The following is a 21,595-nucleotide window of genomic DNA, read 5'->3' as shown; positions in this document are numbered from 1 at the left end:
AATTCAGAAACATGAGGGGTGACCTAATTGAAACCTATCAAATGGTGAATGGCCTTGACAGAGTGGATGTGAAAAGGATGTTTCCTATAGTGGGAGCTTCTAAGACCAGAGGACACAGCCTCAGAATAGAGGGGCATCCTTTTAGAACAGAGATGAGGAGGAATTTAGAGAGTGGTGAATCTAGGAATTTTTTGCCACAGGAAGCTTTGGAGGCCAAGTCTTTATGTATATTTAAGACAGAGGTTGGTAGATTCTTGATTGGTCAGGGCATGAAGGGATACAGGGAGAAGGCAGGAGATTTGGGCTGAGACGAAAATTGGATCAGCCCTGATGTAACGGCGGAGCAGATTCAATGAGCCAAATAGCTTAATTCTACTTCTATATCTTCTGGTCTTATGAAACCTTTCACCATATTTGTCACAGACAGCACCAGGCTTTTCAGGGAAGAAGTCTAAATGGGAATGCAGAACATGAATCTTCAATGCAATTTGCAGTTCAGGGTTTAGTCTGCTTGAAGCACGTTGTCAACCAGCTGCACGTAGCCTGGTGCTCTAGAGTTGCCAAGATTTTCTCTGGTCTCACAATAAGTTCTTTGTCATTAATGATCTGTTTGATTTGTAGACCAACACAAGTGCTTTCCCTAATCTTGGCCTTATTTACCCTGGGAAACATCTATCTCAAAAGTCAAAATCCTTCGTGGAACTTGAGGGAAGAGCTAGGAGAAACAGTGCCAGCGGTTTTTGTAGACCCAGGCGACTTCTTCCATTTCGTCCACGAAACAGCTTGCTGTTCTTATCTTTTTCTTTTCTTTTCAAGGTGGCTGGGGTTCTGTCGGAATCCATGATCTACAATTACAGGTCAAACTACAGTTTTCCACAAGTGTCGGGTTTGCGAAACGGCTGTGCGGCCTGGCATTTCGATATCTCCAGGAGAGGTCTGGATGATGTGCACCACTGGGGACGACCCCATTCCTCACCAATTCTGCCAAATGAAGCATCATGGGAAACTGAAACATCAGGACATCAGGCAGTGTGTGCTACTGTCCGAAGAAGGCCATTGTACTCAAGTGATCCCTCTCTCCATCTCTCTCTTGATGGAGAGTGAAAGCCTGTCGGTCATCGAGTTGGAGAAACAATGCAGAAGATTGTAACATCAGAACAGCAAGCTGCTGGTCTCCTGCTGAATACACGGGAATTTAGAAGGATGAGAGGGGATCTGATTGAGACATATAAAATTATTAAGGGATTGGACACGCTGGAGGCAGGAAGCATGTTCCCGCTGATGGGTGAGTCCAGAACTAGAGGCCACAGTTTAAGAATAAGTGGTAGGCCATTTAGAACTGAGATGCAGAAAAACTTTTTCACCCAGAAAGTGCTGGATATGTGGAATGCTCTGCCCCAGAAGGCAGTGGAGGCCAAGTCTCTGGATGCATTCAAGAGAGAGTTGGATAGAGTTCTTAAAGATAGCGGGGCCAAGGGATATGGGGAGAGGGCAGGAATGGGGTACTGACTGTGTATGATCAGCCATGATCACAGTGAATGGCGGTGCTGGCTAGAAGGGCCGAATGGCCTACTCTTGCACCTATTGTCTATTGCCCTCATTGGTGCAGGAGTGATCTTTCTGTTGCTCACTGGTGAGAACAAGCCTGTCTGAGATACCAAAGTCCTGGGTGATGGGATGTACTATATAATGTACTCTAAATCAAGGCCTGTTCAGGGGCTTTTGCAATTGGTTGCATAGTGAGGGGTGGGTGGGGGGTCAGTGCTTCTGCTGGTACGTGGGGGGAGGGAGAGGGAAGGGTCGATGCTTCTGCTGCTTGTGTGTGAGACGGGGAGGGGTTTTATCAGGTTCCGATGTTAGTCATTCATTCTTCGGGGTTTGTTCTTTCATGGATGTCTCTGCGAAGAGTACAAATTTCAGGCTGCATACTGTATACATTCTCTGATATTAAGTTGAACCATTTGAAATTTTTGCAGTTGGTGACAGCAGATTCCATCCCTGCAGTCTTGAATCCAGTAATTCTGCTCCTGCCTTTGACAAACCCGAGTCTCTGACCAGCTCATTTAACTCGGACTGAGTTATCAGAAGAGGCTCACTCAACGTAATGGATCAAAATCTGTACCAGTATCAGTGTTGTTTTGCATCCCTGCTCATGCATCATGGCATCTTTGTCTGCCTCCTCTAGACTCCATGTCCTGTTTTTCTAAAGCTGTCCTACCATACAGCATTTGCCCTGCCTTACCAAGCCCTGGAATCCTTGGACAAGATAGAAAACTTTTCAGCTTACATTGTGAGCAACATTTAATTAACTTGAATTATGAATGGGAATAACAAATTAAGGTCATTTAAAAAAAACAGTGTGTGATTTTTTCTCTGGTCCCACAAGAAGTTCTTTGAATTGTCTGTCAAAGTTTCATGGTGATTTTCCTGATCAGCAGCCCAAAATCCCTAAGGTACACCCAAAAGTATTCAGGAAGCAAAATCTTTGTTGTTTAATGTTATTAATCCAAAATGATGAAGAGATGACAAAATTCAGGGAACTTCACTTGCTTCCTAAACCCTCATCAAAATGCCAGCATCTGCTATTCCACATCACACAGAAATTTGTGAGGTCATTATAAACTCATTACTAGATGCTGAAAGACATCTATAATTTTGAAACCAGGCTGAAATTCATACCCATGTCAAGAAAGTGAAATCTTTAAATTGTCCAGAAAACCTACATCAAATTTTCTAATTCAATTGGATATACTGGGTTCAAGTAAGGGTTAACAAGTTTGTCCAACAAAGCTTTGAAAGGTTACAGGCTTCCTTGTCTCCCCACTTGCATGGCTCTTTTCTCATACCTTGAAGAATAAGTAACCACAGAAGAAGTTAAGTTACTGGATGTTTTCTGAAAGGAGTATGCGTGTCTAAGCAAGTACTGGCCTTTTTAATTACTGGTCCATATATACTTCTAAACATTACTGGATTGTTAAAAATGTATATTTTTTGCCTTCTTTCAGAAGTCTTCATCTTAAACATTAATTCATTGCTAAAACTAGTAACAACACACAGCTCTATGGCTGATTATAGTAGTGGACAAGGACATATACTACTGTGGGTGGAAACTCTGTGGAATTCATCTCTTTACCTTTTGTGTCTTCTTCCAGTAAACAAACCTCTGAAAAAAAAAGCAGAATAAAGCACAAGTCAGTGTCTGTTCCTCTGAGAGGATGTTGCATTGTCTGTGGCTGGAACTGGTGGGGAGTTGTAATAACGTCAGCACATTACACTGGGCATCTTCAGTCAGGATAATGAAGTTCTGGGTCAGAGAACAATGGATTGATGAGGCTGAGGCCCACAACTAACGGGCTCCTGGATCAGCTGCAGTGATGAGTGGCTTCGTGGCTGCGGACTCACTTTTGTGAACTTAAGTTATGAATGTTATTTGCTTACTTTTTATTATTTGTTGCTTTCTGTATATTGGGTGTTTGAAGGTCTTTTTAATAGGTTCTATTGGCTTTCTTTGTTTTGTGGCTGACTATAAGGAGTCAAATCTCAAGATTACATACTTTGATAATAAATATACTTTGAACTTTAATTAATTTGTCAGGGGTGAACTTAACATAAATATTTAAATACTTGACAAGGTTTAATAGCAACATTAGTAAGCTCTTTCAGAAGTCAAACACAACACCTGAGTTATCATGACAGAGAACAAAGAACATTGTTATGTGACCTGTGTGGAACAGTATCAGAAGTGGTTCGATATCCCATTTGCTTGGCACTGATGCCACTTGGCTCCCTTTCTCACTGGTGGTAAGGCAATTCTGTAGTCAGGTGCTTAAAGAAGTGTCTTTCACTCCTCAGCCAAGTTACCTGCTGCCTTTCAACTCAACCTTCAGAGAAGATATTAAAAAATCTATGGAATGCCAAATGCTTGGTGGAGAAATCCGGACGACATTAATGCAGAATGCAACCATCACAATAATGTTTGTCATCTAAATACACACATCCAATGCTAAAGGCAATTTCCTTGGCTGATTAACCAATTCATGTAACTGAATCAATCACCTTACACATTTAACATTCACCAATCAAAGGTGGTGATGAATCAGCATACAGGAGGGAGACTGAAAATCTGGCTGTACCTAATCTAAATGAATATATGTTAATAATGGGTGGTGACTTTAATTGTTGTTTAAATCCTTTGTTGGATAGAGCTATATCCATTCAGACTTTACCAAATAAGTCGGCCACTTATATCAATTCTTTTTTGATTGACTCCGGAATTTTCGATACTTGGAGATTTCTACATCCTAAGGACAAAGAGTTTTCATTTTTCTCACGTCTATCACTCTTACTCGAGAATTGACTACTTTTTCATTGACTCTCATCTCATTCCACCTGTAATTGGTTGTAATTATGACATTATAGCCATCTCTGACCATGCTCCAATGAAACTTTCTATTAAATTAATGGACACAGCTCCTAGTACTAAACAATGGCGATTTGATTCTACCTTACTGCAAGATCCGGATTTCATTAAATTTATGAAAGAACAGATTGATTTCTTCTTTTCAACCAACTCCACAGATGAAATTTCCTGCGGAACACTTCGGGATACTTTAAAAGCATATATACGTGGACAGATTATCTCCTATTCTGTTGGTTTGAGAAAACGTATTAAGAATGAAACTCTTTTATTGGTTGATAAGATTAAAGAAATTGATAAGAAATATTCAATCGCTCCTAGTAAGGAGCTTTATAACAAAGAGTTGAGCTTCAAATGGAACACAGTTTATCACTCATATCTTCGATTGAAAATCAATTTAAAAAAAAACAAAAATCAATTAATGAAAACCAGGTAAATTTTACATACATAGTGATAAATCGGGCAAATAGTTAGCTAACCAATTGAAGACTGTTTCGGTTAAACGTCAAATTATTAAGATCCGTAAACAGAATGGTGAATTGACAGTTAATCATGATGAGATAAACAAATCTTTTCAAGATTTTTATACTTCTCTCTATCACTCTGAATTTCCTCATGATCTTAATACCATGTATGATTTTTTAGGGAAGCTGAAATTTCCAAAATTATCATCTGAAGAACATTTAATATTAGAAACTCCTATTATGGATGCAGAAATTAAAGGTGTTATTTCCTCTATGAATTCTGGAAAAGCACCAGGTCCAGATGGGAATACAGTGGAATTTTTCAAGTTTTTTTCCTCTATTCTTTCTCCTTGGTTATGTAGGGTTTTTGAAGAAGCAATTAGACTAGGTAAACTACCACAATCTTTTTTATAGTGCTTCCATTTCTTTAATATTGAAAAAAGATAAAGACCCTACTGACTGTTCATCCTATAGACCGATATCCCTGTTGAATGTAGATTCCAAGATCTTATCCAAGTTACTGGCGACAAGGCTGGAGAAGGTATTACCTCAAATTATCTCAGAGGATTAAACTGGTTTTATTAAAAACCGCTATTTTTTATTAGGAGATTATTGAATATTGTTTATACTCCTTCACACAGCACCTCAGAATGTGTCATTTCATTAGATGCAGAGAAAGCATTTGATAGAGTTGAATGGCCATATTTATTTACTGTGCTTGAGAAGTTTAACTTTAGTCCGACATTTATATCCTGGATTAAATTGATATATCATACTCCAGTAGCCTCGGTTTTTACTAACAATCAAAGATCTGCCTTTTTTCCTTTATTTCGGGGTCCCAGGCAAGGCTGTCCTCTTAGTCCATTATTATTTGATATTGCCCTGGAACCTTTGGCAATTGCTATTAGAGAATCACCTAACAATTTTGGCATTACTAGCCAGATGGATATACATAAGTTATCATTATATGCAGACAACTTGTTATTATACATTTCCGATCCTGAGAAATCCATTCCTGCAGTTATATCATTGTTGGCTCAGTTTAGTAATTTTTCCGGGTATAAATTGAATCTTAATAAGAGTGAATTGTTCCCCCTAAATAGGCAGGTTCCAATTTACGGAAATTTACCTTTTAAATTTGTTAATGATTATTTTATATACTTAAGGATTAAAATCACAAAAAAAAGGATTTATTGGTTAATTTTTTACCCTTAATTGATCAGATTAAATGTTTGTTTACTAAATGGTCACCATTGTCTTTATCATTGATAGGTCAAATTAATGCTATTAAGATGATTATTTTACTTAAGTTTTTATATATATTTCAAGCGGTACCACTTATTATTCTGAAATCCTTTTTTGATCATGTTGATTCCAAAATTTCTTCATTCTTGGCAGAATAAAAATCCTAGGTTAGGTAAAAAATATTTACAGAAGTCAAAAAAGGAAGGTAGATTGACTTTGCCAAATTTTAGATTTTATTACTGGGCAATTAATATTTGATATTTGAAATGTTGGTTAAGGGATTTAGATTTATCTCCTAGCCCTCATTGGGTAAATTTGGAAATTAAATCTGTACAAGGATTTTCATTGGGTTCTATCTTAGGGACTTCTCTTCCTTTTGCGTTTTCTAAATTACATAAACGAATTGACAATCCGATAGTTAAACACACTCTATATGGTTTCAATTCCAGAATTTTTTTGGGTTGAATCAAATTGTTTTAGCAATTCCTATCGTATCCAATTTCTTTTTTTATCCCTCTATTATAGACCAAGCTTATTTAGTTTGGAAGACTAAAGGGTATACTACGATTTTCTGAATTATTTTTGGTTAATTGTTTCATGTCTTTTGAACAATTATCTAATAAATATAATTTGCCCAGATCTCATTTTTTTAAAGATATTTACAGATTAGGAACTTTTTAAACACTGTACTTCCTACCTTTCCAAATCTAGATTCTATGGGCATTTTGGAGAAATTGTTAGAATTAAATCCTTTCCAGAAAGATGTAATATCAAATGTTTACAATATAATTATGAAAATACATTCAGAGGCCTTTTATAAGATTAAGAATGATTGGGAAAGAGAACTTAACTTTACTATTCCTATTGAGAATTGGGATAAAATTCTTCAACTAGCTAATTCATCCTCTATATGTTCTAAACATTAATTGATACAGTTTAAAGTTGTGCACAGGGCTCATATGTCCAAGGATAAATTAGCTCGTTTTTATTTCCACATAAATCCCAAAAGTGATTGATGTCATTCTGAGATAGCTTCTCTAACTCATATGTTTTGGTCATGTCCGTCCTTGGAAAAATATTGGAAAGACATTTTTGATATTATTTCTACGGTATTGAATATTGATTTACAACCTCATCCTATTACTGCAATCTTTGGTTTACCAAAGATGGAGTCAATTCATTTATCTCCCTCTGCTTGTCGGATGATTGCATTCCTTACGTTAATGGCCAAAAGATCTATTTTGTTGAATTGGAAAGAAATTAATCCCCCAACCACATTTCATTGGTTTTCTCAAACTACGTTATGTTTAAATTTGGAAAAAATTAGAAGTGTCATATGACCCTTCTATTAATTTGAAAAGACTTGGAGGCCATTCATTCAATATTTTCACATGATGTAATTTGACCTGGTTCCAATCCTACTTTTTTTTTCTGGTTCTGATTTTATATATGTAGAGAGGATTGGAGTTGATGACACTGAGGATTCTTTGTCTTTTCTTAGATACTATAAACAGACCTTTTTTTTTCTTTTCTTTTCCATTAGTTAGTGGTTAGTTTGTTAGATTAGTTCTTGTTTTTTGGGGTAATATTTTTTCTCTTTTTCTGTTTTTTTTATATTGATATACCTAGTTTTTTTGTTTTGTATATATATTTGTATCACGTATGATTTGGGAAGACTTAACTATATTGTACTTATTGCTTATGTATCCTTTTGTGCTCATTTTAATTTTGTAATTTTGAAATCCCAATAACTATGTATCAATCTTATCATGTTGATACTTATAAAAAGATTGAAAAAGAAAAGAAAATCTGGCTAAGCAGTGTCGTAACAACTACCTCTTACTCAATGTCATTAAGACCAAGAAGCCCATTATTGACTTCAGGAGAGGGAAACCGGAGGTTCATCAGCTGGTTCTCAGTGTGCAATTTCCCAGTCTTCTGGAACCATTCCAGAATCTAGTGATTCTTGAAATATCATTACTACTGCCTCCACAATCTCTTCAGCCACCTCTTTCATAACCCTGGGGTGTACACCATCTGGTCCAGGTGACTTATCTACCTTCAGACCTTTCGGTTTCCCAAGACCTTCTCTCTATTTATGGTAACATCACACACTTCATGACCCCTGACACCTGAACTTTCACTATACTGCTGGTGTCTTCCAAAGTGAAGACCAATGCAAAGTATTTATTCAGTTCGTCCAACATTTTGGAATACTCTATAAAATTATTGGCTAGCTTACTTTCATATTCCATCTTTACCTTTTCAATGACTTGTTTAGTTGCCTTCTGTTGGTAATTAAATTTTCCCAATTCTCTAACTTCCCACAAATTTTTGCTCTATTATATGCCCTCTCTTTGGCTTTTATTTTGGCTTTGGTTTCTCTTGTTTATTTTGGCTTCTGATTTCTCATCTTGCCTTTAACATACTTCTTCCTCTTTGGGATGTATATATCCTGGGCCTTCTGAATTGCTTCCAGAAATTCCAGCCATTGCTGCTCTGCTATCATCCAAGCCAGTGTCCTTTTCCAATCTGACTTTAGCTTCTCCTTCTCAAATTTCAGGGTGAATTTGATCATATTACAATTACATCTCCTAAGGGTTCTTTCACCTTAAAACTCTCTGATCAATTCTGGTTCATTGAACAACACCCAATCCAGAATAGCTGATCCCCTGGTGGGCTCAACCAAAAGCTGCTTTAAAAAGCCATCTTGTAGGAATTCTAGAAATTCCCCTTCTTGGAATCCAGCACCAACCTGATTTCCCCAAACTACCTGCATATAAAAATCCCCCATGTCTATTGTAACATTGCCCATTTGGCATGCATTTTCTATCTCTCATTGTAGACCAGTACTGTTTGGGGTCTGTATACAACTCCCATCAGTGTCTTCTTACCCTTGCAGTTCCTTCACTCTATCCACAACAATTCAACACTTTCCGACCCTATACCACCCCTTTCTAATGACTTTATTTTATTTTTACCATCAGAGCCACCCCACCCCACCTGTCTTCCTGCCGATCCTTTTGATACAACAGACAGACAGACAGCCATACTTTATTGGTCCTGAGGGAAATTGAGTTTTGTTACAGCCGCACCAACCAAGAATAGTGAAGAAATATAGCAATATAAAACCATAAATAATTAAATAATAAGCTAATCAAGCCAAGTGGACAATATGACAAGCTACAATCTTCTTTCAGCCATGATTCAGTGATGCCTACAGCATCATACTTCCAATTTGTAACTGTGCTACAAGTTCATAAACCTTATTGCATACACTGCGCGCATTCAGATATAACGCCTTTAGTCCTATATTCACCCTTGTAGATTTTGTCTGCCTTTTACATGTAACTCATCTTGTTGACTGTAATTTTGCTCTATGTTCAGCCTCTCCTTACTAGGAGTCTCAGTACACATTGCCTCTGTTTGTAAACCAACTCAACTTCTGTACTATCACTCCAGTTCCCATCCCCCTGCCAAATTAGTTTAAATCTTCCCCCAAACAACTCCAGCCAACCTGCCCGCAAGGGTATTGGACACCTTCTGGTTCAGATGTAACCCACCCCAGAAGAGACTTCCATGATCCATAACTCTGAGCCCCTGCCCCCTGCACCAGTTCCTGCTAAATCATTCTATTCTTACCCTCACTGGCAACAATGCAGAGATTACTACCCTGGAGAACCCATTTCTCAGCTTTCTACCCAGCTCCCTAAAACCTCTCTTCAGAACCTCCTCACCTTGTCTACCTATGTCATTGTGCCAGTATGTACCAACACTTCTGGCTGCTCACCCTCGCCCTTGAGAATGCCACAGACACGCTCCTAGACATCCCTGATTCTGCTACCAGGCAAAATACCATGCGGTTGTCTCTATCGCTCCCACACAATCTTGTCTCTGTTTCTCTGTCTAAGGAATTCCCCCATCAACACTGCAGTCCTCTTTACCTCTCTGCTTTTCTCAGCCACAACACCACACTCAGTGCCAGAGACCGGGTCACTGTGGCTCCCCCATTGTACCTATAGTCGTACAGTTTGTGTCATGAGTGGCCAATTTTCTCAACACGTTACTCACTTTCAGGATCTCCTTGCTTCTTTGATCTGATTTTGAAAAGTAAAATTACAGCTGTAAGTAAAACAAACGGCAATGCAGGTTGAAGTCCATAACGTTGTCTATCTGAAGCTGGATCAGCGGCATCAATCCATGATGTATCTAGGATATTCAGAACAAAACCAAATGGTTAAACTATCTCATAGGCAAAGGAAATGAAACATGATCACAAGATGTTCCACTCAAAAAGAGATGTATAAATGTGGATTACCTTATAGTTAGGAGAAGGATTATTAAAACCTGTCTGATAGCAGCTCAGAATCAGATTTATCATATGGTGTGAAATTTGTTGTTTTGCAACAGCAACTGAGTGTAAGGACATAAGCTTATTATAAGTTACAAAAATAGTACAAAAAATGAAATGGGAGTAGTGTTCGTACAGAATTACATGTAGACAGGCGTGTTTCTCAATGACCTCCTGCACTGTTACAACAAGACCCAACTCCAACTTAAGGAACAATACCTCACCTTCTGTCGCAGCACATTGCAACCTTCCAGGTTTATAGTCTAAAATTCATGAAGGCAACATGGTATAAAGGGATTACATGGACTTCAGTAAGGCTTTTGACAAGATCCTGTATGGTAGGAGGATTCCGGAAGGCTAAAGGACAGAGAACATGAAATATGGGGAGAAACTGGATCCAAAATTGTCTCGGAGATAGGAAGCAGAGGGTAATGGGGAATTGCCGATTCTCTGCCTGGAAAAAGATGCACTGTAGATCTTCTTTTTGGGAACTTAGTTGTTTGCAACGTATATAAATGACTTGGATGAGAATGCAGGTGATCTTGTCAGAAAGTCTGCAGACAAGAAGACTGTTAGAGTCACAGAGAGTGAAGGTGGTTTCCTAATGACAAAGGGACATAAATCAATTGGAAAGTGAGTGGTGGCAGATGGACTTTAAGTGTGAGCTAACATCATTTGGGAAGTTGAACTCTAGTTGGATATATAGTGAGTAGCTGGGAGCTCCGGAGTGCTGATGTCCAGAGGAGCTTCGGAATCAAGTCTGTAGCTCACTCAAAGTGGTGACGTAGGTGGACAGAACATCTGGTATGTTTGTGTAGATGGTAGGAATCTTTCCCAGGGCGGGGAATCTGAATCTAGCATACAGTGAAAGGAGAAATTTAAAGGTGATCTGTCAGAGGGAGGTGATTATGTGGAACAAGCTCCAACAGTACGTGGCAGAGGCATGTTCAATTGTAGTATCTGAAAGGCACTTACAAACAGAAAGGTACCTGGACAGGAAAGGCACAGAGCAATGTGAGCCTAATGGCACTGGTGTAGATAGACACCACAATCTGATGAACAGAATCCTTTTCTGTATGGAGTGATTCAATGTAATTCACTTACTTTGCTTTTACTATCACACCTTTTCTTGCACTCACCAATCAATCTTAATTCCACAATGTTCTCAATGTGCTCAGACCCTTCTTCAAATACGAAGCAGGTGTAGTTACCCACGTCGAATAATGTCACGTTTTCCAATTTTAGGTTCGCATTCCCTTTGAGGAATTCCTGGTGAAACAGCTGAGTGCGACCTCTGAACTCTGCAGCTTGATGCTCTGGATGTTCCAATCCAGAGTAGAAGCTGTAAACCACAGCCAGACTGTCTGTCCGCTGCCACGTGACAACCAGGTTGTACATATCGAGGTTGGCTGAAACTGTAAAGGTGCAGGGCAACAAGACGTCTCCATTCAATTTCCCATAGGACTGGGAGAAAGACCCTATGCCTAGTAAAAATATCAGGAAATAAAGATATGCACATTACTTGCAAATAAATTTGGAGTTCAATAAACAATCTGGAATCTTGATCTTGAATCTCCACACTCTTGCATCTTGTAAAAATAATAGAAAATTTTAAAAATGTATTATTTTGTGACTAAAACTGGGCTCATCTACCTCCATAGTCTTGAGCACTAACGATTTTCACTATAACTTCCAGCATGTCACAAATAGCTCACTGACTTGTTTCCATGTCCCCTGGCTCTCTGTTACACTTCTTCAGATGTTACTTTACAACAAGGGATGTTAGAACTGAAGTTAAGATAAAAGCAGGAGACAAGTTACTGCAGGTCTACCCCATCAGCCAGTTGCTCATTGGCAGAGAGACAGAAGGACATGGACTTGGTGCAGGCAGAGGAGTGTCGGATGAGTCAGTCCGTGAAGGCAGTGTGCAGTCTAACAGTAAGTGAGCGTCTTAGTGGCTTTTCCTGTGATCGCAAGACCCTGTTGGACATTGCTAATGTGGAACGCTGCAAGTACGATTCACTGATTTACTGGCTGGATGGCAGGTGAGCTGCACGGATTCGGTCGTAGCGAGGACTGGTGTCACCTGCTTACAGCCGCCCTGGAGAGAGGCGGAGTTGTTGTGTGCCACCGGAGGCAGTTCGGTGCAGCTTGCTTGCTGGAGTCAGTCAGTGCTCAGCAGAAAACAAGCAGATTGTGTTCGACTGCAGGCTCAGGTAACATTCATGGACTCGGGGTCTTGGATGTATTTTTTATATGACCGTATTTTACTGATATCTTATACGTGCTTGCTATCTTATTGATACGATCTGTCCATTGTGTTGTCTGTGACTGTTGGTACTGTGGAGGAATGCTGCTTCGCTTGGCTGTATTCATTGGCATTCATGTATGGTTGAATGATAATTAAACTTGAACTGAGCTGAGAATATCAGAAATTAAGATAAAAACAAGAGAATAAATGACAACAGAATGAACAAATAAATAAAAGGTGTGTTGTCTGCGTCTGCATGTGTATGTGAGTCTGTGTGTGCACGTGTGTGCGTGTCTGTGCGTCTGCATGTGTCTGTGTGTGCACATATGTGCATGTCTGTGTGTGCATGTGTGTATGTGTGAGTCTGTGTGTGCATGTATGTGTGTCTGCATGTGTGTATGTGTGAGTCTGTGTGTGTGTGTGTGTGTGTGTGTGCACGTATGTGCATGTCTGTGTGTGCACGTGTGTGTGTGTCTGTGGGTCTGCATGTGTGTAAGTGTGAGTCTGTGTGTGCATGTGTGTGTGTCTGCATGTGTGTATGTGTGAGTCTGTGCATGTGTGTGTGTCTGCATGTGTGTATGTGTGAGTCTGTGTGTGTATGTGTGTGTCTGCACGTGTATATGTGTGAGTCTGTGTGTGTGTCTGTGTGCACGTGTGTGTGTGCTTGTGTTTGCATGTGTATCTATGTGTACGTTCGTATGTATGTTTGTGTGTCTGTGTGACTGCATGCGTGTCTGTGTGTGCACTTGCGCATGTATTATTTCGTTGAGCAAAGGGATTACTCCTCAATCCTTGAATTACTCAATGTCATGGTCCGGTCCGTGAAGTCCACGTTCCGGTCCGTAGACTCCAGACTCCGGATCTTCCGGCTGTCCCTTGTTTCATTTGGGCTTAATCATAGACACCTGATTCTTGTCTTGTGACCGGGAATAAAGTGGCCCTGGGTTCAAGTGTAGGGGCTAGTTTGTCTTGTCAGTATCCTGTTCTTGCCTCTGTGGGGTTTGTCTTGTCAGTATCCTGTTCTTGCCTCTGTGGGGTTTGTCTTGTCAGTATCCTGTTCTTGCCTCTGTGGGGTTTGTCTTGTCAGTATCCTGTCCAAACCCCCAGTCTGTATCCCTTCCCTTCACCTTCCTCCTGGAGCTTTGCCTTCACTGCTGTCAAGTTCTACCACCGCAGCAAGATAAGGAACTGTCTTTTGTTGTTTTGAACTGTCTCTGTGTCCATGCCTTTGCTAGGTAGGTCCGGCTGTTTGCCGCTAACTTGTGTTGGGAACTGTCTCGTCATATTCTGCATTCTGTGTAATGAGTCCTGGCCCTACGTCCTATACCCAAGGAAGGGTCCCAGCTCTGTGTTCCATGTTCCTGTCTCTCCATCAACAAAGTCAAGGCTTCGGGGTCTCGTTCAGTCCTAGCCACGTCCAAGAACCTTGTCCTATCCAAGCCACGGCTTTGTGTTCTCGTCTTGTCCATGTGCCTCCCCCAGCCCAGGAGTACCTTTCCCAGCCCGGTGCTGGGGTTCCCTTGTCCTGTCCAGGAGTCTCACATCCAGTCCTGTTGCCTCTCCTCATTCTGTAGCCACGTCTTGTCCTCACCTAGTTCTGGAGTCTGAGCACGAGTCAAGACCCAGGCTCTGGTTCCTTGTCCAGTCTTTGCTCGGGGTCCTAGCCCAGGCTCCTAGTTCCCAGTTCCATGTCCTGGTTCCACTATCCTAGTCAAGTCCTAGCCCAGGCCTGAAATCCCGTGTCATGTTCAGCGTCCTTTCTTCCCCACTTCCCTTGCTTCCTTCTCACGCCTAGTCCTGTTCCCGGTAGTTCAGAGTCTGTGTCTTGCATTTGCGTCTGCTCCCAACGCCCCCCTTATGACACTCAAAGAACAACCACAGGAAACTTAAGATCACCTACCTAACTTGTAAGAATCAACCTGACAAACTTATGCAAATCTCTCCATAGAGGCAAACACTCACCCAGTTCAAACTCCCTGAAGAGAACGAATGCCAACAGCATCCTTTCCAAAGTAAAATCCATTGTCCTGAAATTAAAACTAGAATGAGTTACCTGTTTTGAACATCTTCTATAAATCTTTATCAGAGCTGAATTATGACAAATAAATAATGAACTAAGCGAACACAGGGAGCTGTGTGTCAGGAGTAACCTTGAAATACTCTTGTCCTCAGATGACTCAAGATTGTGATGACACTGAAGGTGATACAGAATTTCAACACTGATGTCTACTTTCATCGAGAAGTGGCTCCCAAGAAAATAAGTGATCTATACTTCCAGGGTCACATTGTGAACCTTCTCTGTCAAAAGGCAGTATCGTAGAGCAGGGCCTGTTTGGTAATGGACTTTAGATTTAAGGACTTTAATTGCAAGATCTATTCTCTCATATTCCAATGCATCAGTCTATGACGACTGAAGCTCAGTCTTGTGCTAACTACATACTGCTGCTCAGATGTTGAGCTGTAGTGGATGAGAAGAAGGTTGAATCAACACGTACAAACAAGCTGGAGGAACTCAGGTCAGGCAGCATCCGTGGAAATGAACAGTCAACGTTTCGGGCTGAGACACTTTGTCAGGACTGAAGAGGGAGGGGGCAGGGGCCCTATAAAGAAGGTGGGGTGAGGGTGGAAGGTGCCAGGTGAAAAACCAATCAGAGGAAAGATCAAGGGGTGGGGGAGGGGAAGCAGGGAGGGGATAGGCAGGAGAGGTGAAGAAGGAATGTAAGGGGAAAGTACTGTGGGTAGTAGAAGAAGGCAGAGTCATGAGAGAGGCGATAGGCAGCTGGAAGAGGCAGAGTGAAAGTGGGATGGGGGAAGGGAGAGGGAGGGAATTACCACCCTCCCCCTGCCTTCTTATAGGGCCCCTGCCCCCCCTTCAGTCCTGACGAAGGGTCTCGGCCTGAAACGTTGACTGCTCGTTTCAACGGATGCTGCCCGACCTGCTGAGTTCCTCCAACTTGTTTGCACATGTTGATTTGACCACAGCATCTGGATAATTATAGACCAGAGAGCCTTTCTTTAGTCTTCCAATGAAGTAGAGGCATTGGTGAGCCACCTTGATGACGATATCAAAGAGGTTGGTAAGGATAGGCTATTTGTGGTGTTCATTCCTAGAACATGAAGCTGTCAACCTCAACACCTTTGAGATAGAGAGGAGCAGATGCATTGCCACCCACCCTTCCTTCCGAAGCCAATGACCAATTCTTTTGTTGACAATGAAGGAAAGGTTGTTGTCATAATACTGTTTCACTAAGCTCTCTATGTCCTTCCTGTACTCCAGCTCATTATTTGAGATGCGGCCCACTGCAGTGCTATCATCTGCGATTATATAGATGGGAGGATAGAACCTGACCACACATCATGACACAGGTACCTTTACTGTCCAGATGCTTCAGAGATGAGTGCAGGGTCAGGGAGATGCCATCCACTGTAAACTGATTGGTCTGCAGGCAAACCGCATTGGGTCAAAGTTACGTGGAAATGTGCGCCAGGACCAGTTTCTTGAAGCACTTCATGATGGAAGATGTTAGAGCCACTGGAGAGTAGTCATTAAGAGACACTATCTTGTGTTTCTTGTGTAGTTTTGTGCGTCTCCATCACCTCCCCTTTCCTCTCCCACACTCCATTGGCCATGAAGGAATTAAAGTGTGGAAGGAAGCATTTAAATGCTTAACTGGAATCAGTCGAGGGCAGTGGAAGTAGACAAACCAAGTGACTCTGTACTTGCCACACGGTTAAAGGAATCAAGGTCGCCAATTTGTGAAATTGTTCTGCAATCTCCATTTTGTGAACTGTTTTGTGAATTGGTTTTATTCAGGAATAGCTGGATCAAAGAAATTAAATGAAGCCCCTATTGATAATATGACGAACTAAAGACCTTTTCCAAGTAAGAAGCTGTCTGGGAGATGTTCTTCAGTAAGATAGAACACGCAGGTTTAAGAATAGGGTGATCTGTATCTGTCACCTGTGGATCACTATAGGCGAGCAATTGACTGAACTGGCTGAACAGGCTGAACTGCTCTGCTTCACGGAAATCAAAGGGAACAATTGAATTCATGCTTTGTGTTGTTGGCCTGCATTCAACATTGGTAAACATGAGAAGTTCTGCAAGTACTGGAAATCCAAAGTAACACACACAAAATGTTGGAGGAAATCAGCAGGTCAGGCAGTATGTATGGAAATGAATAAAGAGTTGACATTTTGGGCTGAGGCCCTTCTTCAGGACTGGAAAGCAAGGGGAAAGACACCAGAATAAAAATGTGTGAGGTTAATGGGAAGGAGGATAGAGAAAGTGGTAGGTGAAGCCAGGTGGATAGGGAAGACAAAGGACTGGAGAGGAAGGAATCTGGTAGGAGAGGATAGTGGACCACAGGAGGAAGGGCACCAGGAGGAGGTGACAGGCAAGTGAGAGAGTGCAAGGGAATTTTTTTTACTGGGAAGAGAAATTGATTTTCATGCCAAAAAGTTGGAGGCTACCCAGACAGAATATGAGGAAAATCTGCAGATGCTGGAAATCTACAAAGTACTGGAGGAATTCAGCGAGTCAGGCAATGTCTATGGAAATGAATAAACAGTTGACGTTTTGGGCCGAAACCCTTCATCAGGACCGGGGAAAAAAGATGAGAAGTCAGTCTAAGGTGGTGGGGGGAGGGGAGGAAGAAGTACAAAGTGGTAGGTGGCAGGTGAAACTGGGAGGAGGGAAGAGGTGAAGTAAAGAGCTGGGAAGTTGATTGGTGTGAGCAATAACAGGCTGGAGAAGAGGGAAACTGATAGGAGAGGGTAGAAGACCATGGAAGAAAGGGAAGGGGGGAGGAGCACCAGAGGGAGGTGAGAAAGTGAAATGGAAATGGGGAATGATGAAGTGGTTTGGGGGCAATTACCAGAAGTTTGAGAAATCGATGTACATGCCATCAGGCTGGAGGCAACCCAGACGGAATGTACTATGTTGGTCCTCCACCTGTGTGTGGCTTCACCTAATCGCGGCAGGAGAGGAAGTCATGGACTGACATGGCGGAATGGGAAAGGGAAGTAAATAGGAGTGTGTGGCAACCGGGAAAATCCTGCTTTTTCTGGTGGAGGGAGCATAGGTGCTCTGCGAAGTGGTCTCCCAATCTGTCAGGTCTTACCCATATACAGGAAGCCACACCCCAAGCACCAGATTCAGTAGAATGAATCCAAAAGACTCGCAAGTGAAGTGTCGCCTCACTGGGAGGGGGTAGAGGGGGAGAGGGGGAGGGAGAGGGGGGGGGAGGGGAGGGAGAGGGAGGGGGAGGGGAGGGAGAGGGGGAGGGGAGGGAGAGGGAGGGGGAGGGGAGGGAGAGGGGGAGGGGGAGGGGAGGGAGAGGGGAGGTGGGAGGGGGAGGGGGAGGGGGAGGGAGGGGGAGGGGAGGGGAGGGGGGAGGGGAGGGGGGAGGGGGGAGGGGAGGGGAGGGGGAGGGGGAGGGGGAGGGGGAGGGGAGAGGGGAGAGGGGGGAGGAGAGGGGGAGGAAGAGGGGGAGGAGAGGGGGAGGGGTGGGAGGGGGAGGGGGAGGGAGAGGGGGAGGAGAGGGGGAGGAGAGGGGGAGGAGAGGGGGAGGGGGAGGAGAGGGGGAGGGGGAGGGAGGGGGAGGGGGAGGGGGAGGGAGGGGGGAGGGGGAGGGGGAGGGGAGGGAGGGGGGAGGGGGAGGGGGAGGGAGGGAGGGAGAGAGGGGAGGGGGAGAGAGGGGGAGGGGGAGAGAGGGGAGGGGGAGGGAGGGGAGGGGGAGGGGGAGGGGGAGGGGAGAGAGGGGAGGGGGAGGGGGAGGGGGAGAGAGGGGAGGGGGGGGGAGAGAGGGGAGGGGGGGGAGAGAGGGGAGGGGGAGGGGGAGAGAGGGGAGGGGGAGGGAGGGAGAGAGGGGAGGGGGAGGAGAGAGGGGAGGGGGAGGGAGGGAGAGAGGGGAGGGGGAGGGAGGGAGAGAGGGGAGGGGGAGGAGAGGGGAGGGGGAGGGGAGGGAGAGGGGAAGGAGAGGGGAGGGAGAGGGGGAAGGAGAGGGGAGGGAGAGGGGAGGGAGAGGGGAGGGAGGGGAGAAGGGGAGGGAGAGGGGAGGGAGGGGAGAAGGGGAGGGGAGAGGGGGAGGGGAGGGGGGAGGGAGAGGGGGAGAGGGGAGAGGGGAGGGGAGAGGGAGGAGAGGGGGAGAGGGAGGAGAGGGGGAGAGGGGAGGGGAGGGGAGGGGGAGGGGAGGGAGAGGGGAGGGAGGGGAGAGGGGGGAGGGAGAGGGGGGAGGGGAGAGGGGAGGGAGGGGAGGGGAGGGAGAGGGGAGGGAGAGGGGGAGGAGAGGGGGAGGAGAGGGGGAGGGGGGAGGGAGAGGGGGAGGAGAGGGGGAGGAGAGGGGGAGGGGGAGGGAGGGGGAGGGTGAGGGGGAGGAGAGGGGGAGGAGAGGGGGAGGGGGAGGGAGAGGGGAGGAGAGGGGAGGAGAGGGGGAGGAGAGGGGGAGGAGAGGGGGAGGGGGAGGGAGGGGGAGGGAGAGGGGGAGGGGGAGGGAGGGGGGAGGGAGGAGGGGGAGGAGAGGGGGAGGAGAGGGGGGAGGGGGAGGGAGAGGGGGAGGAGAGGGGGAGGGGGAGGGGGGAGGGGGAGGGAGGGGGGAGGGGAGAGGGGGGAGGTGGGGGGGCAAAGCTAAAGATATGTTTGGTGGTCGGGACCCGTGGGAGATGGCGGAGTATGGTGTGTTGGATGCGGAAGCTCATGCAGTGGTAGGTGAGGGAGAAAAAGAATTAGTTCCGTTAATATTTGTGTAAAGTGCAGGGCTTTGAACTAATTTAGAGTTACGTAGTGAAGTTGCTGCCGTCTCTTTGCCCGCCATTACCTACCGCTCCGACCTTCTCTTCCGCCTGCTTTGGAACGAGCCACTCAGTTCAGTCAGCGGATGCTGCTTTACTTAACGATTTCAACATAGTCACAAAATTTATCGTGTAGTATCGTCTCTCGTCGGTTATTAATACCCTCGAATCCCTCTTGTTCCGAGAGCCAGACTTCAACATGTCTTTCCTTTCAGCGCCACCAGGAAGTAAAGAAACGCAGTTCAAAATAGATTTCAACGAAACAAAAAATGAAAGTAAAACTAACTGACAAACACAAACAAGTGAAAATCTGCAGATGTTGGAAATCTCTTTTCCATAGATGCTGCCGAGCCTGCTAAGTTCCTCCAGCATTTTGAGCGTGTTACTGGGGTATTTTGTCTGATCAACTATTTCTGTGGTAGTGTGTATTTATATTTCAGTAATATTTGAGTAATCTTGTAAATATACTGTTTGATCAAGCATTCTTATTCGTTTAAATAATTCATTAGGGTTATAAATATAGAGTTCAAAGTAAATGTTATTATCAAAGTACATATACAATGTCAAAGTACACCATGTACTTTAAAACCCTGAGCAGATTTGTTTTCCTCTGGGCATACTCAGTAAATCAATAGAATAGTAACTAATACAGGATCAATGAAAGATCAACAAGAGTGCAGAAGACAACAAACTGTGCAAATGCAAATACTGTATAAATAAATAAATAGGGAGAACATAGAATAGTACAGCACAGCACAGTACAGTACAGGCCCTTCAGCTCACAATGTTGTGCTAACCCCTAAACCCTGCCTCCCATATACCCCCCCCCCCCCAACCTCAACTTCCTCCATATACCTGTCTAGTAGTCTCTTAAATTTCACTAGTGTATCTGCCTCCACCACTGACTCAGGCAGTGCATTCCACACACCAACCACTCTCTGAGTGAAAAACCTTCCTCTAATATCCCCCTTGAACTTCCCACCCCTTACCTTAAAGCCATGTCCTCTTATATTGAGCAGTGGTGCCCTGGGGAAGAGGTGCTGGCTGTCCACTCTATCTATTCCTCTTAATATCTTGTATATCTCTGTCATGTCTCCTCTCATCCTTCTCTCCAAAGAGTAAAGCGCTAGCTCCCTTAATCTCTGATCATAATGCGTACTCTCTAAACCAGACAGCATCCTGGTAAATCTCCTCTGTACCCTTTCCAATTCTTCCACTTCCTTCCTATAGTGAGGCGACCAAAACTAGACACAGTACTCCAAGTGTGGCCTAACCAGAGTTTTATAGAGCTGCATCATTACATTGCGACTCCTAAACTCTATCCCTCGACTTATGAAAGCTAACAACCTCATAAGCTTTCTTAACTACCCTATCTACCTGTGAGGCAACTTTCAGGAATCTATGGACATGCACCCCCAGATCCCTCTGCTCCTCCACACTACCAAGTATCCTGTCATTTACTCTGTACTCTGCCTTGGAGTTTGTCCTTCCAAAGTGTACCACCTCACACTTCTCCGGGTTGAATTCCATCTGCCACATCTCAGCCCACTTCTGCATCCTATCAATGTCTCTCTGCAATCTTTGACAATCCTCTACACTATCCACAACACTACCAACCTTTGTGTCGTCTAAAAAACTTGACAATCCACCCTTCTACCCCCACATCCAGATCGTTAATAAAAATCACAAAAAGTAGAGGTTCCAGAACAGATCCTTGTGGGACACCACTAGTCACAACCCTCCAATCTGAATATACTCCCTCCACCACGACCCTCTGCCTTCTGCAAGCAAGCCAATTCTGAATCCACCTGGCCAAACTTCCCTGGATCCCATGCCTTCTGACTTTCTGAATAAGCCTATTGTGTGGTACCTTGTCAAATGCCTTACTAAAATCCATGTAGATCACATCCACTGCACTACCCTCATCTATATGCCTGGTCACTTCCTCAAAGAACTCTTATCAGGCTTATTAGACACAATCTGCCCTTCACAAAGCCACGCTGACTGTCCCTGATCAGACCATGATTCTCTAAATGCCAATAGATCCTTATCTCGAAGAATCTTTTCCAACAGTT

The 21,595-nt window shown here is 43.7% G+C and overlaps 1 protein-coding gene across 1 annotated transcript in view; it reads right to left on the bottom strand.

Annotated features, from left to right (window-relative positions):
• LOC132403591 (NACHT, LRR and PYD domains-containing protein 1 homolog) overlaps nucleotides 1-19,745 on the bottom strand; it is a 30,925-nt gene extending 11,180 nt beyond the window's left edge. Inside the window, exons 1-5 of the mRNA XM_059987017.1 lie at nucleotides 19,551-19,745; nucleotides 14,691-14,755; nucleotides 11,617-11,961; nucleotides 10,198-10,335; nucleotides 3,134-3,163 (exon numbers count right to left, since the gene is read on the bottom strand). Of these exons, the coding sequence (XP_059843000.1) occupies nucleotides 3,134-3,163; nucleotides 10,198-10,335; nucleotides 11,617-11,961; nucleotides 14,691-14,751 (574 nt within the window). The 5' untranslated portion in view covers nucleotides 14,752-14,755; nucleotides 19,551-19,745. The remainder of the gene's footprint in view (nucleotides 1-3,133; nucleotides 3,164-10,197; nucleotides 10,336-11,616; nucleotides 11,962-14,690; nucleotides 14,756-19,550) is intronic.
• Nucleotides 19,746-21,595: the final 1,850 nt, after the last annotated feature.

Source organism: Hypanus sabinus, chromosome 13 (genome assembly GCF_030144855.1).
Source record: "Hypanus sabinus isolate sHypSab1 chromosome 13, sHypSab1.hap1, whole genome shotgun sequence".
Classification (NCBI taxonomy): domain Eukaryota; kingdom Metazoa; phylum Chordata; class Chondrichthyes; order Myliobatiformes; family Dasyatidae; genus Hypanus; species Hypanus sabinus.
Note: the sequence above shows the minus strand (reverse complement) of the source record. Positions and strands in the feature narration are given on the sequence as shown.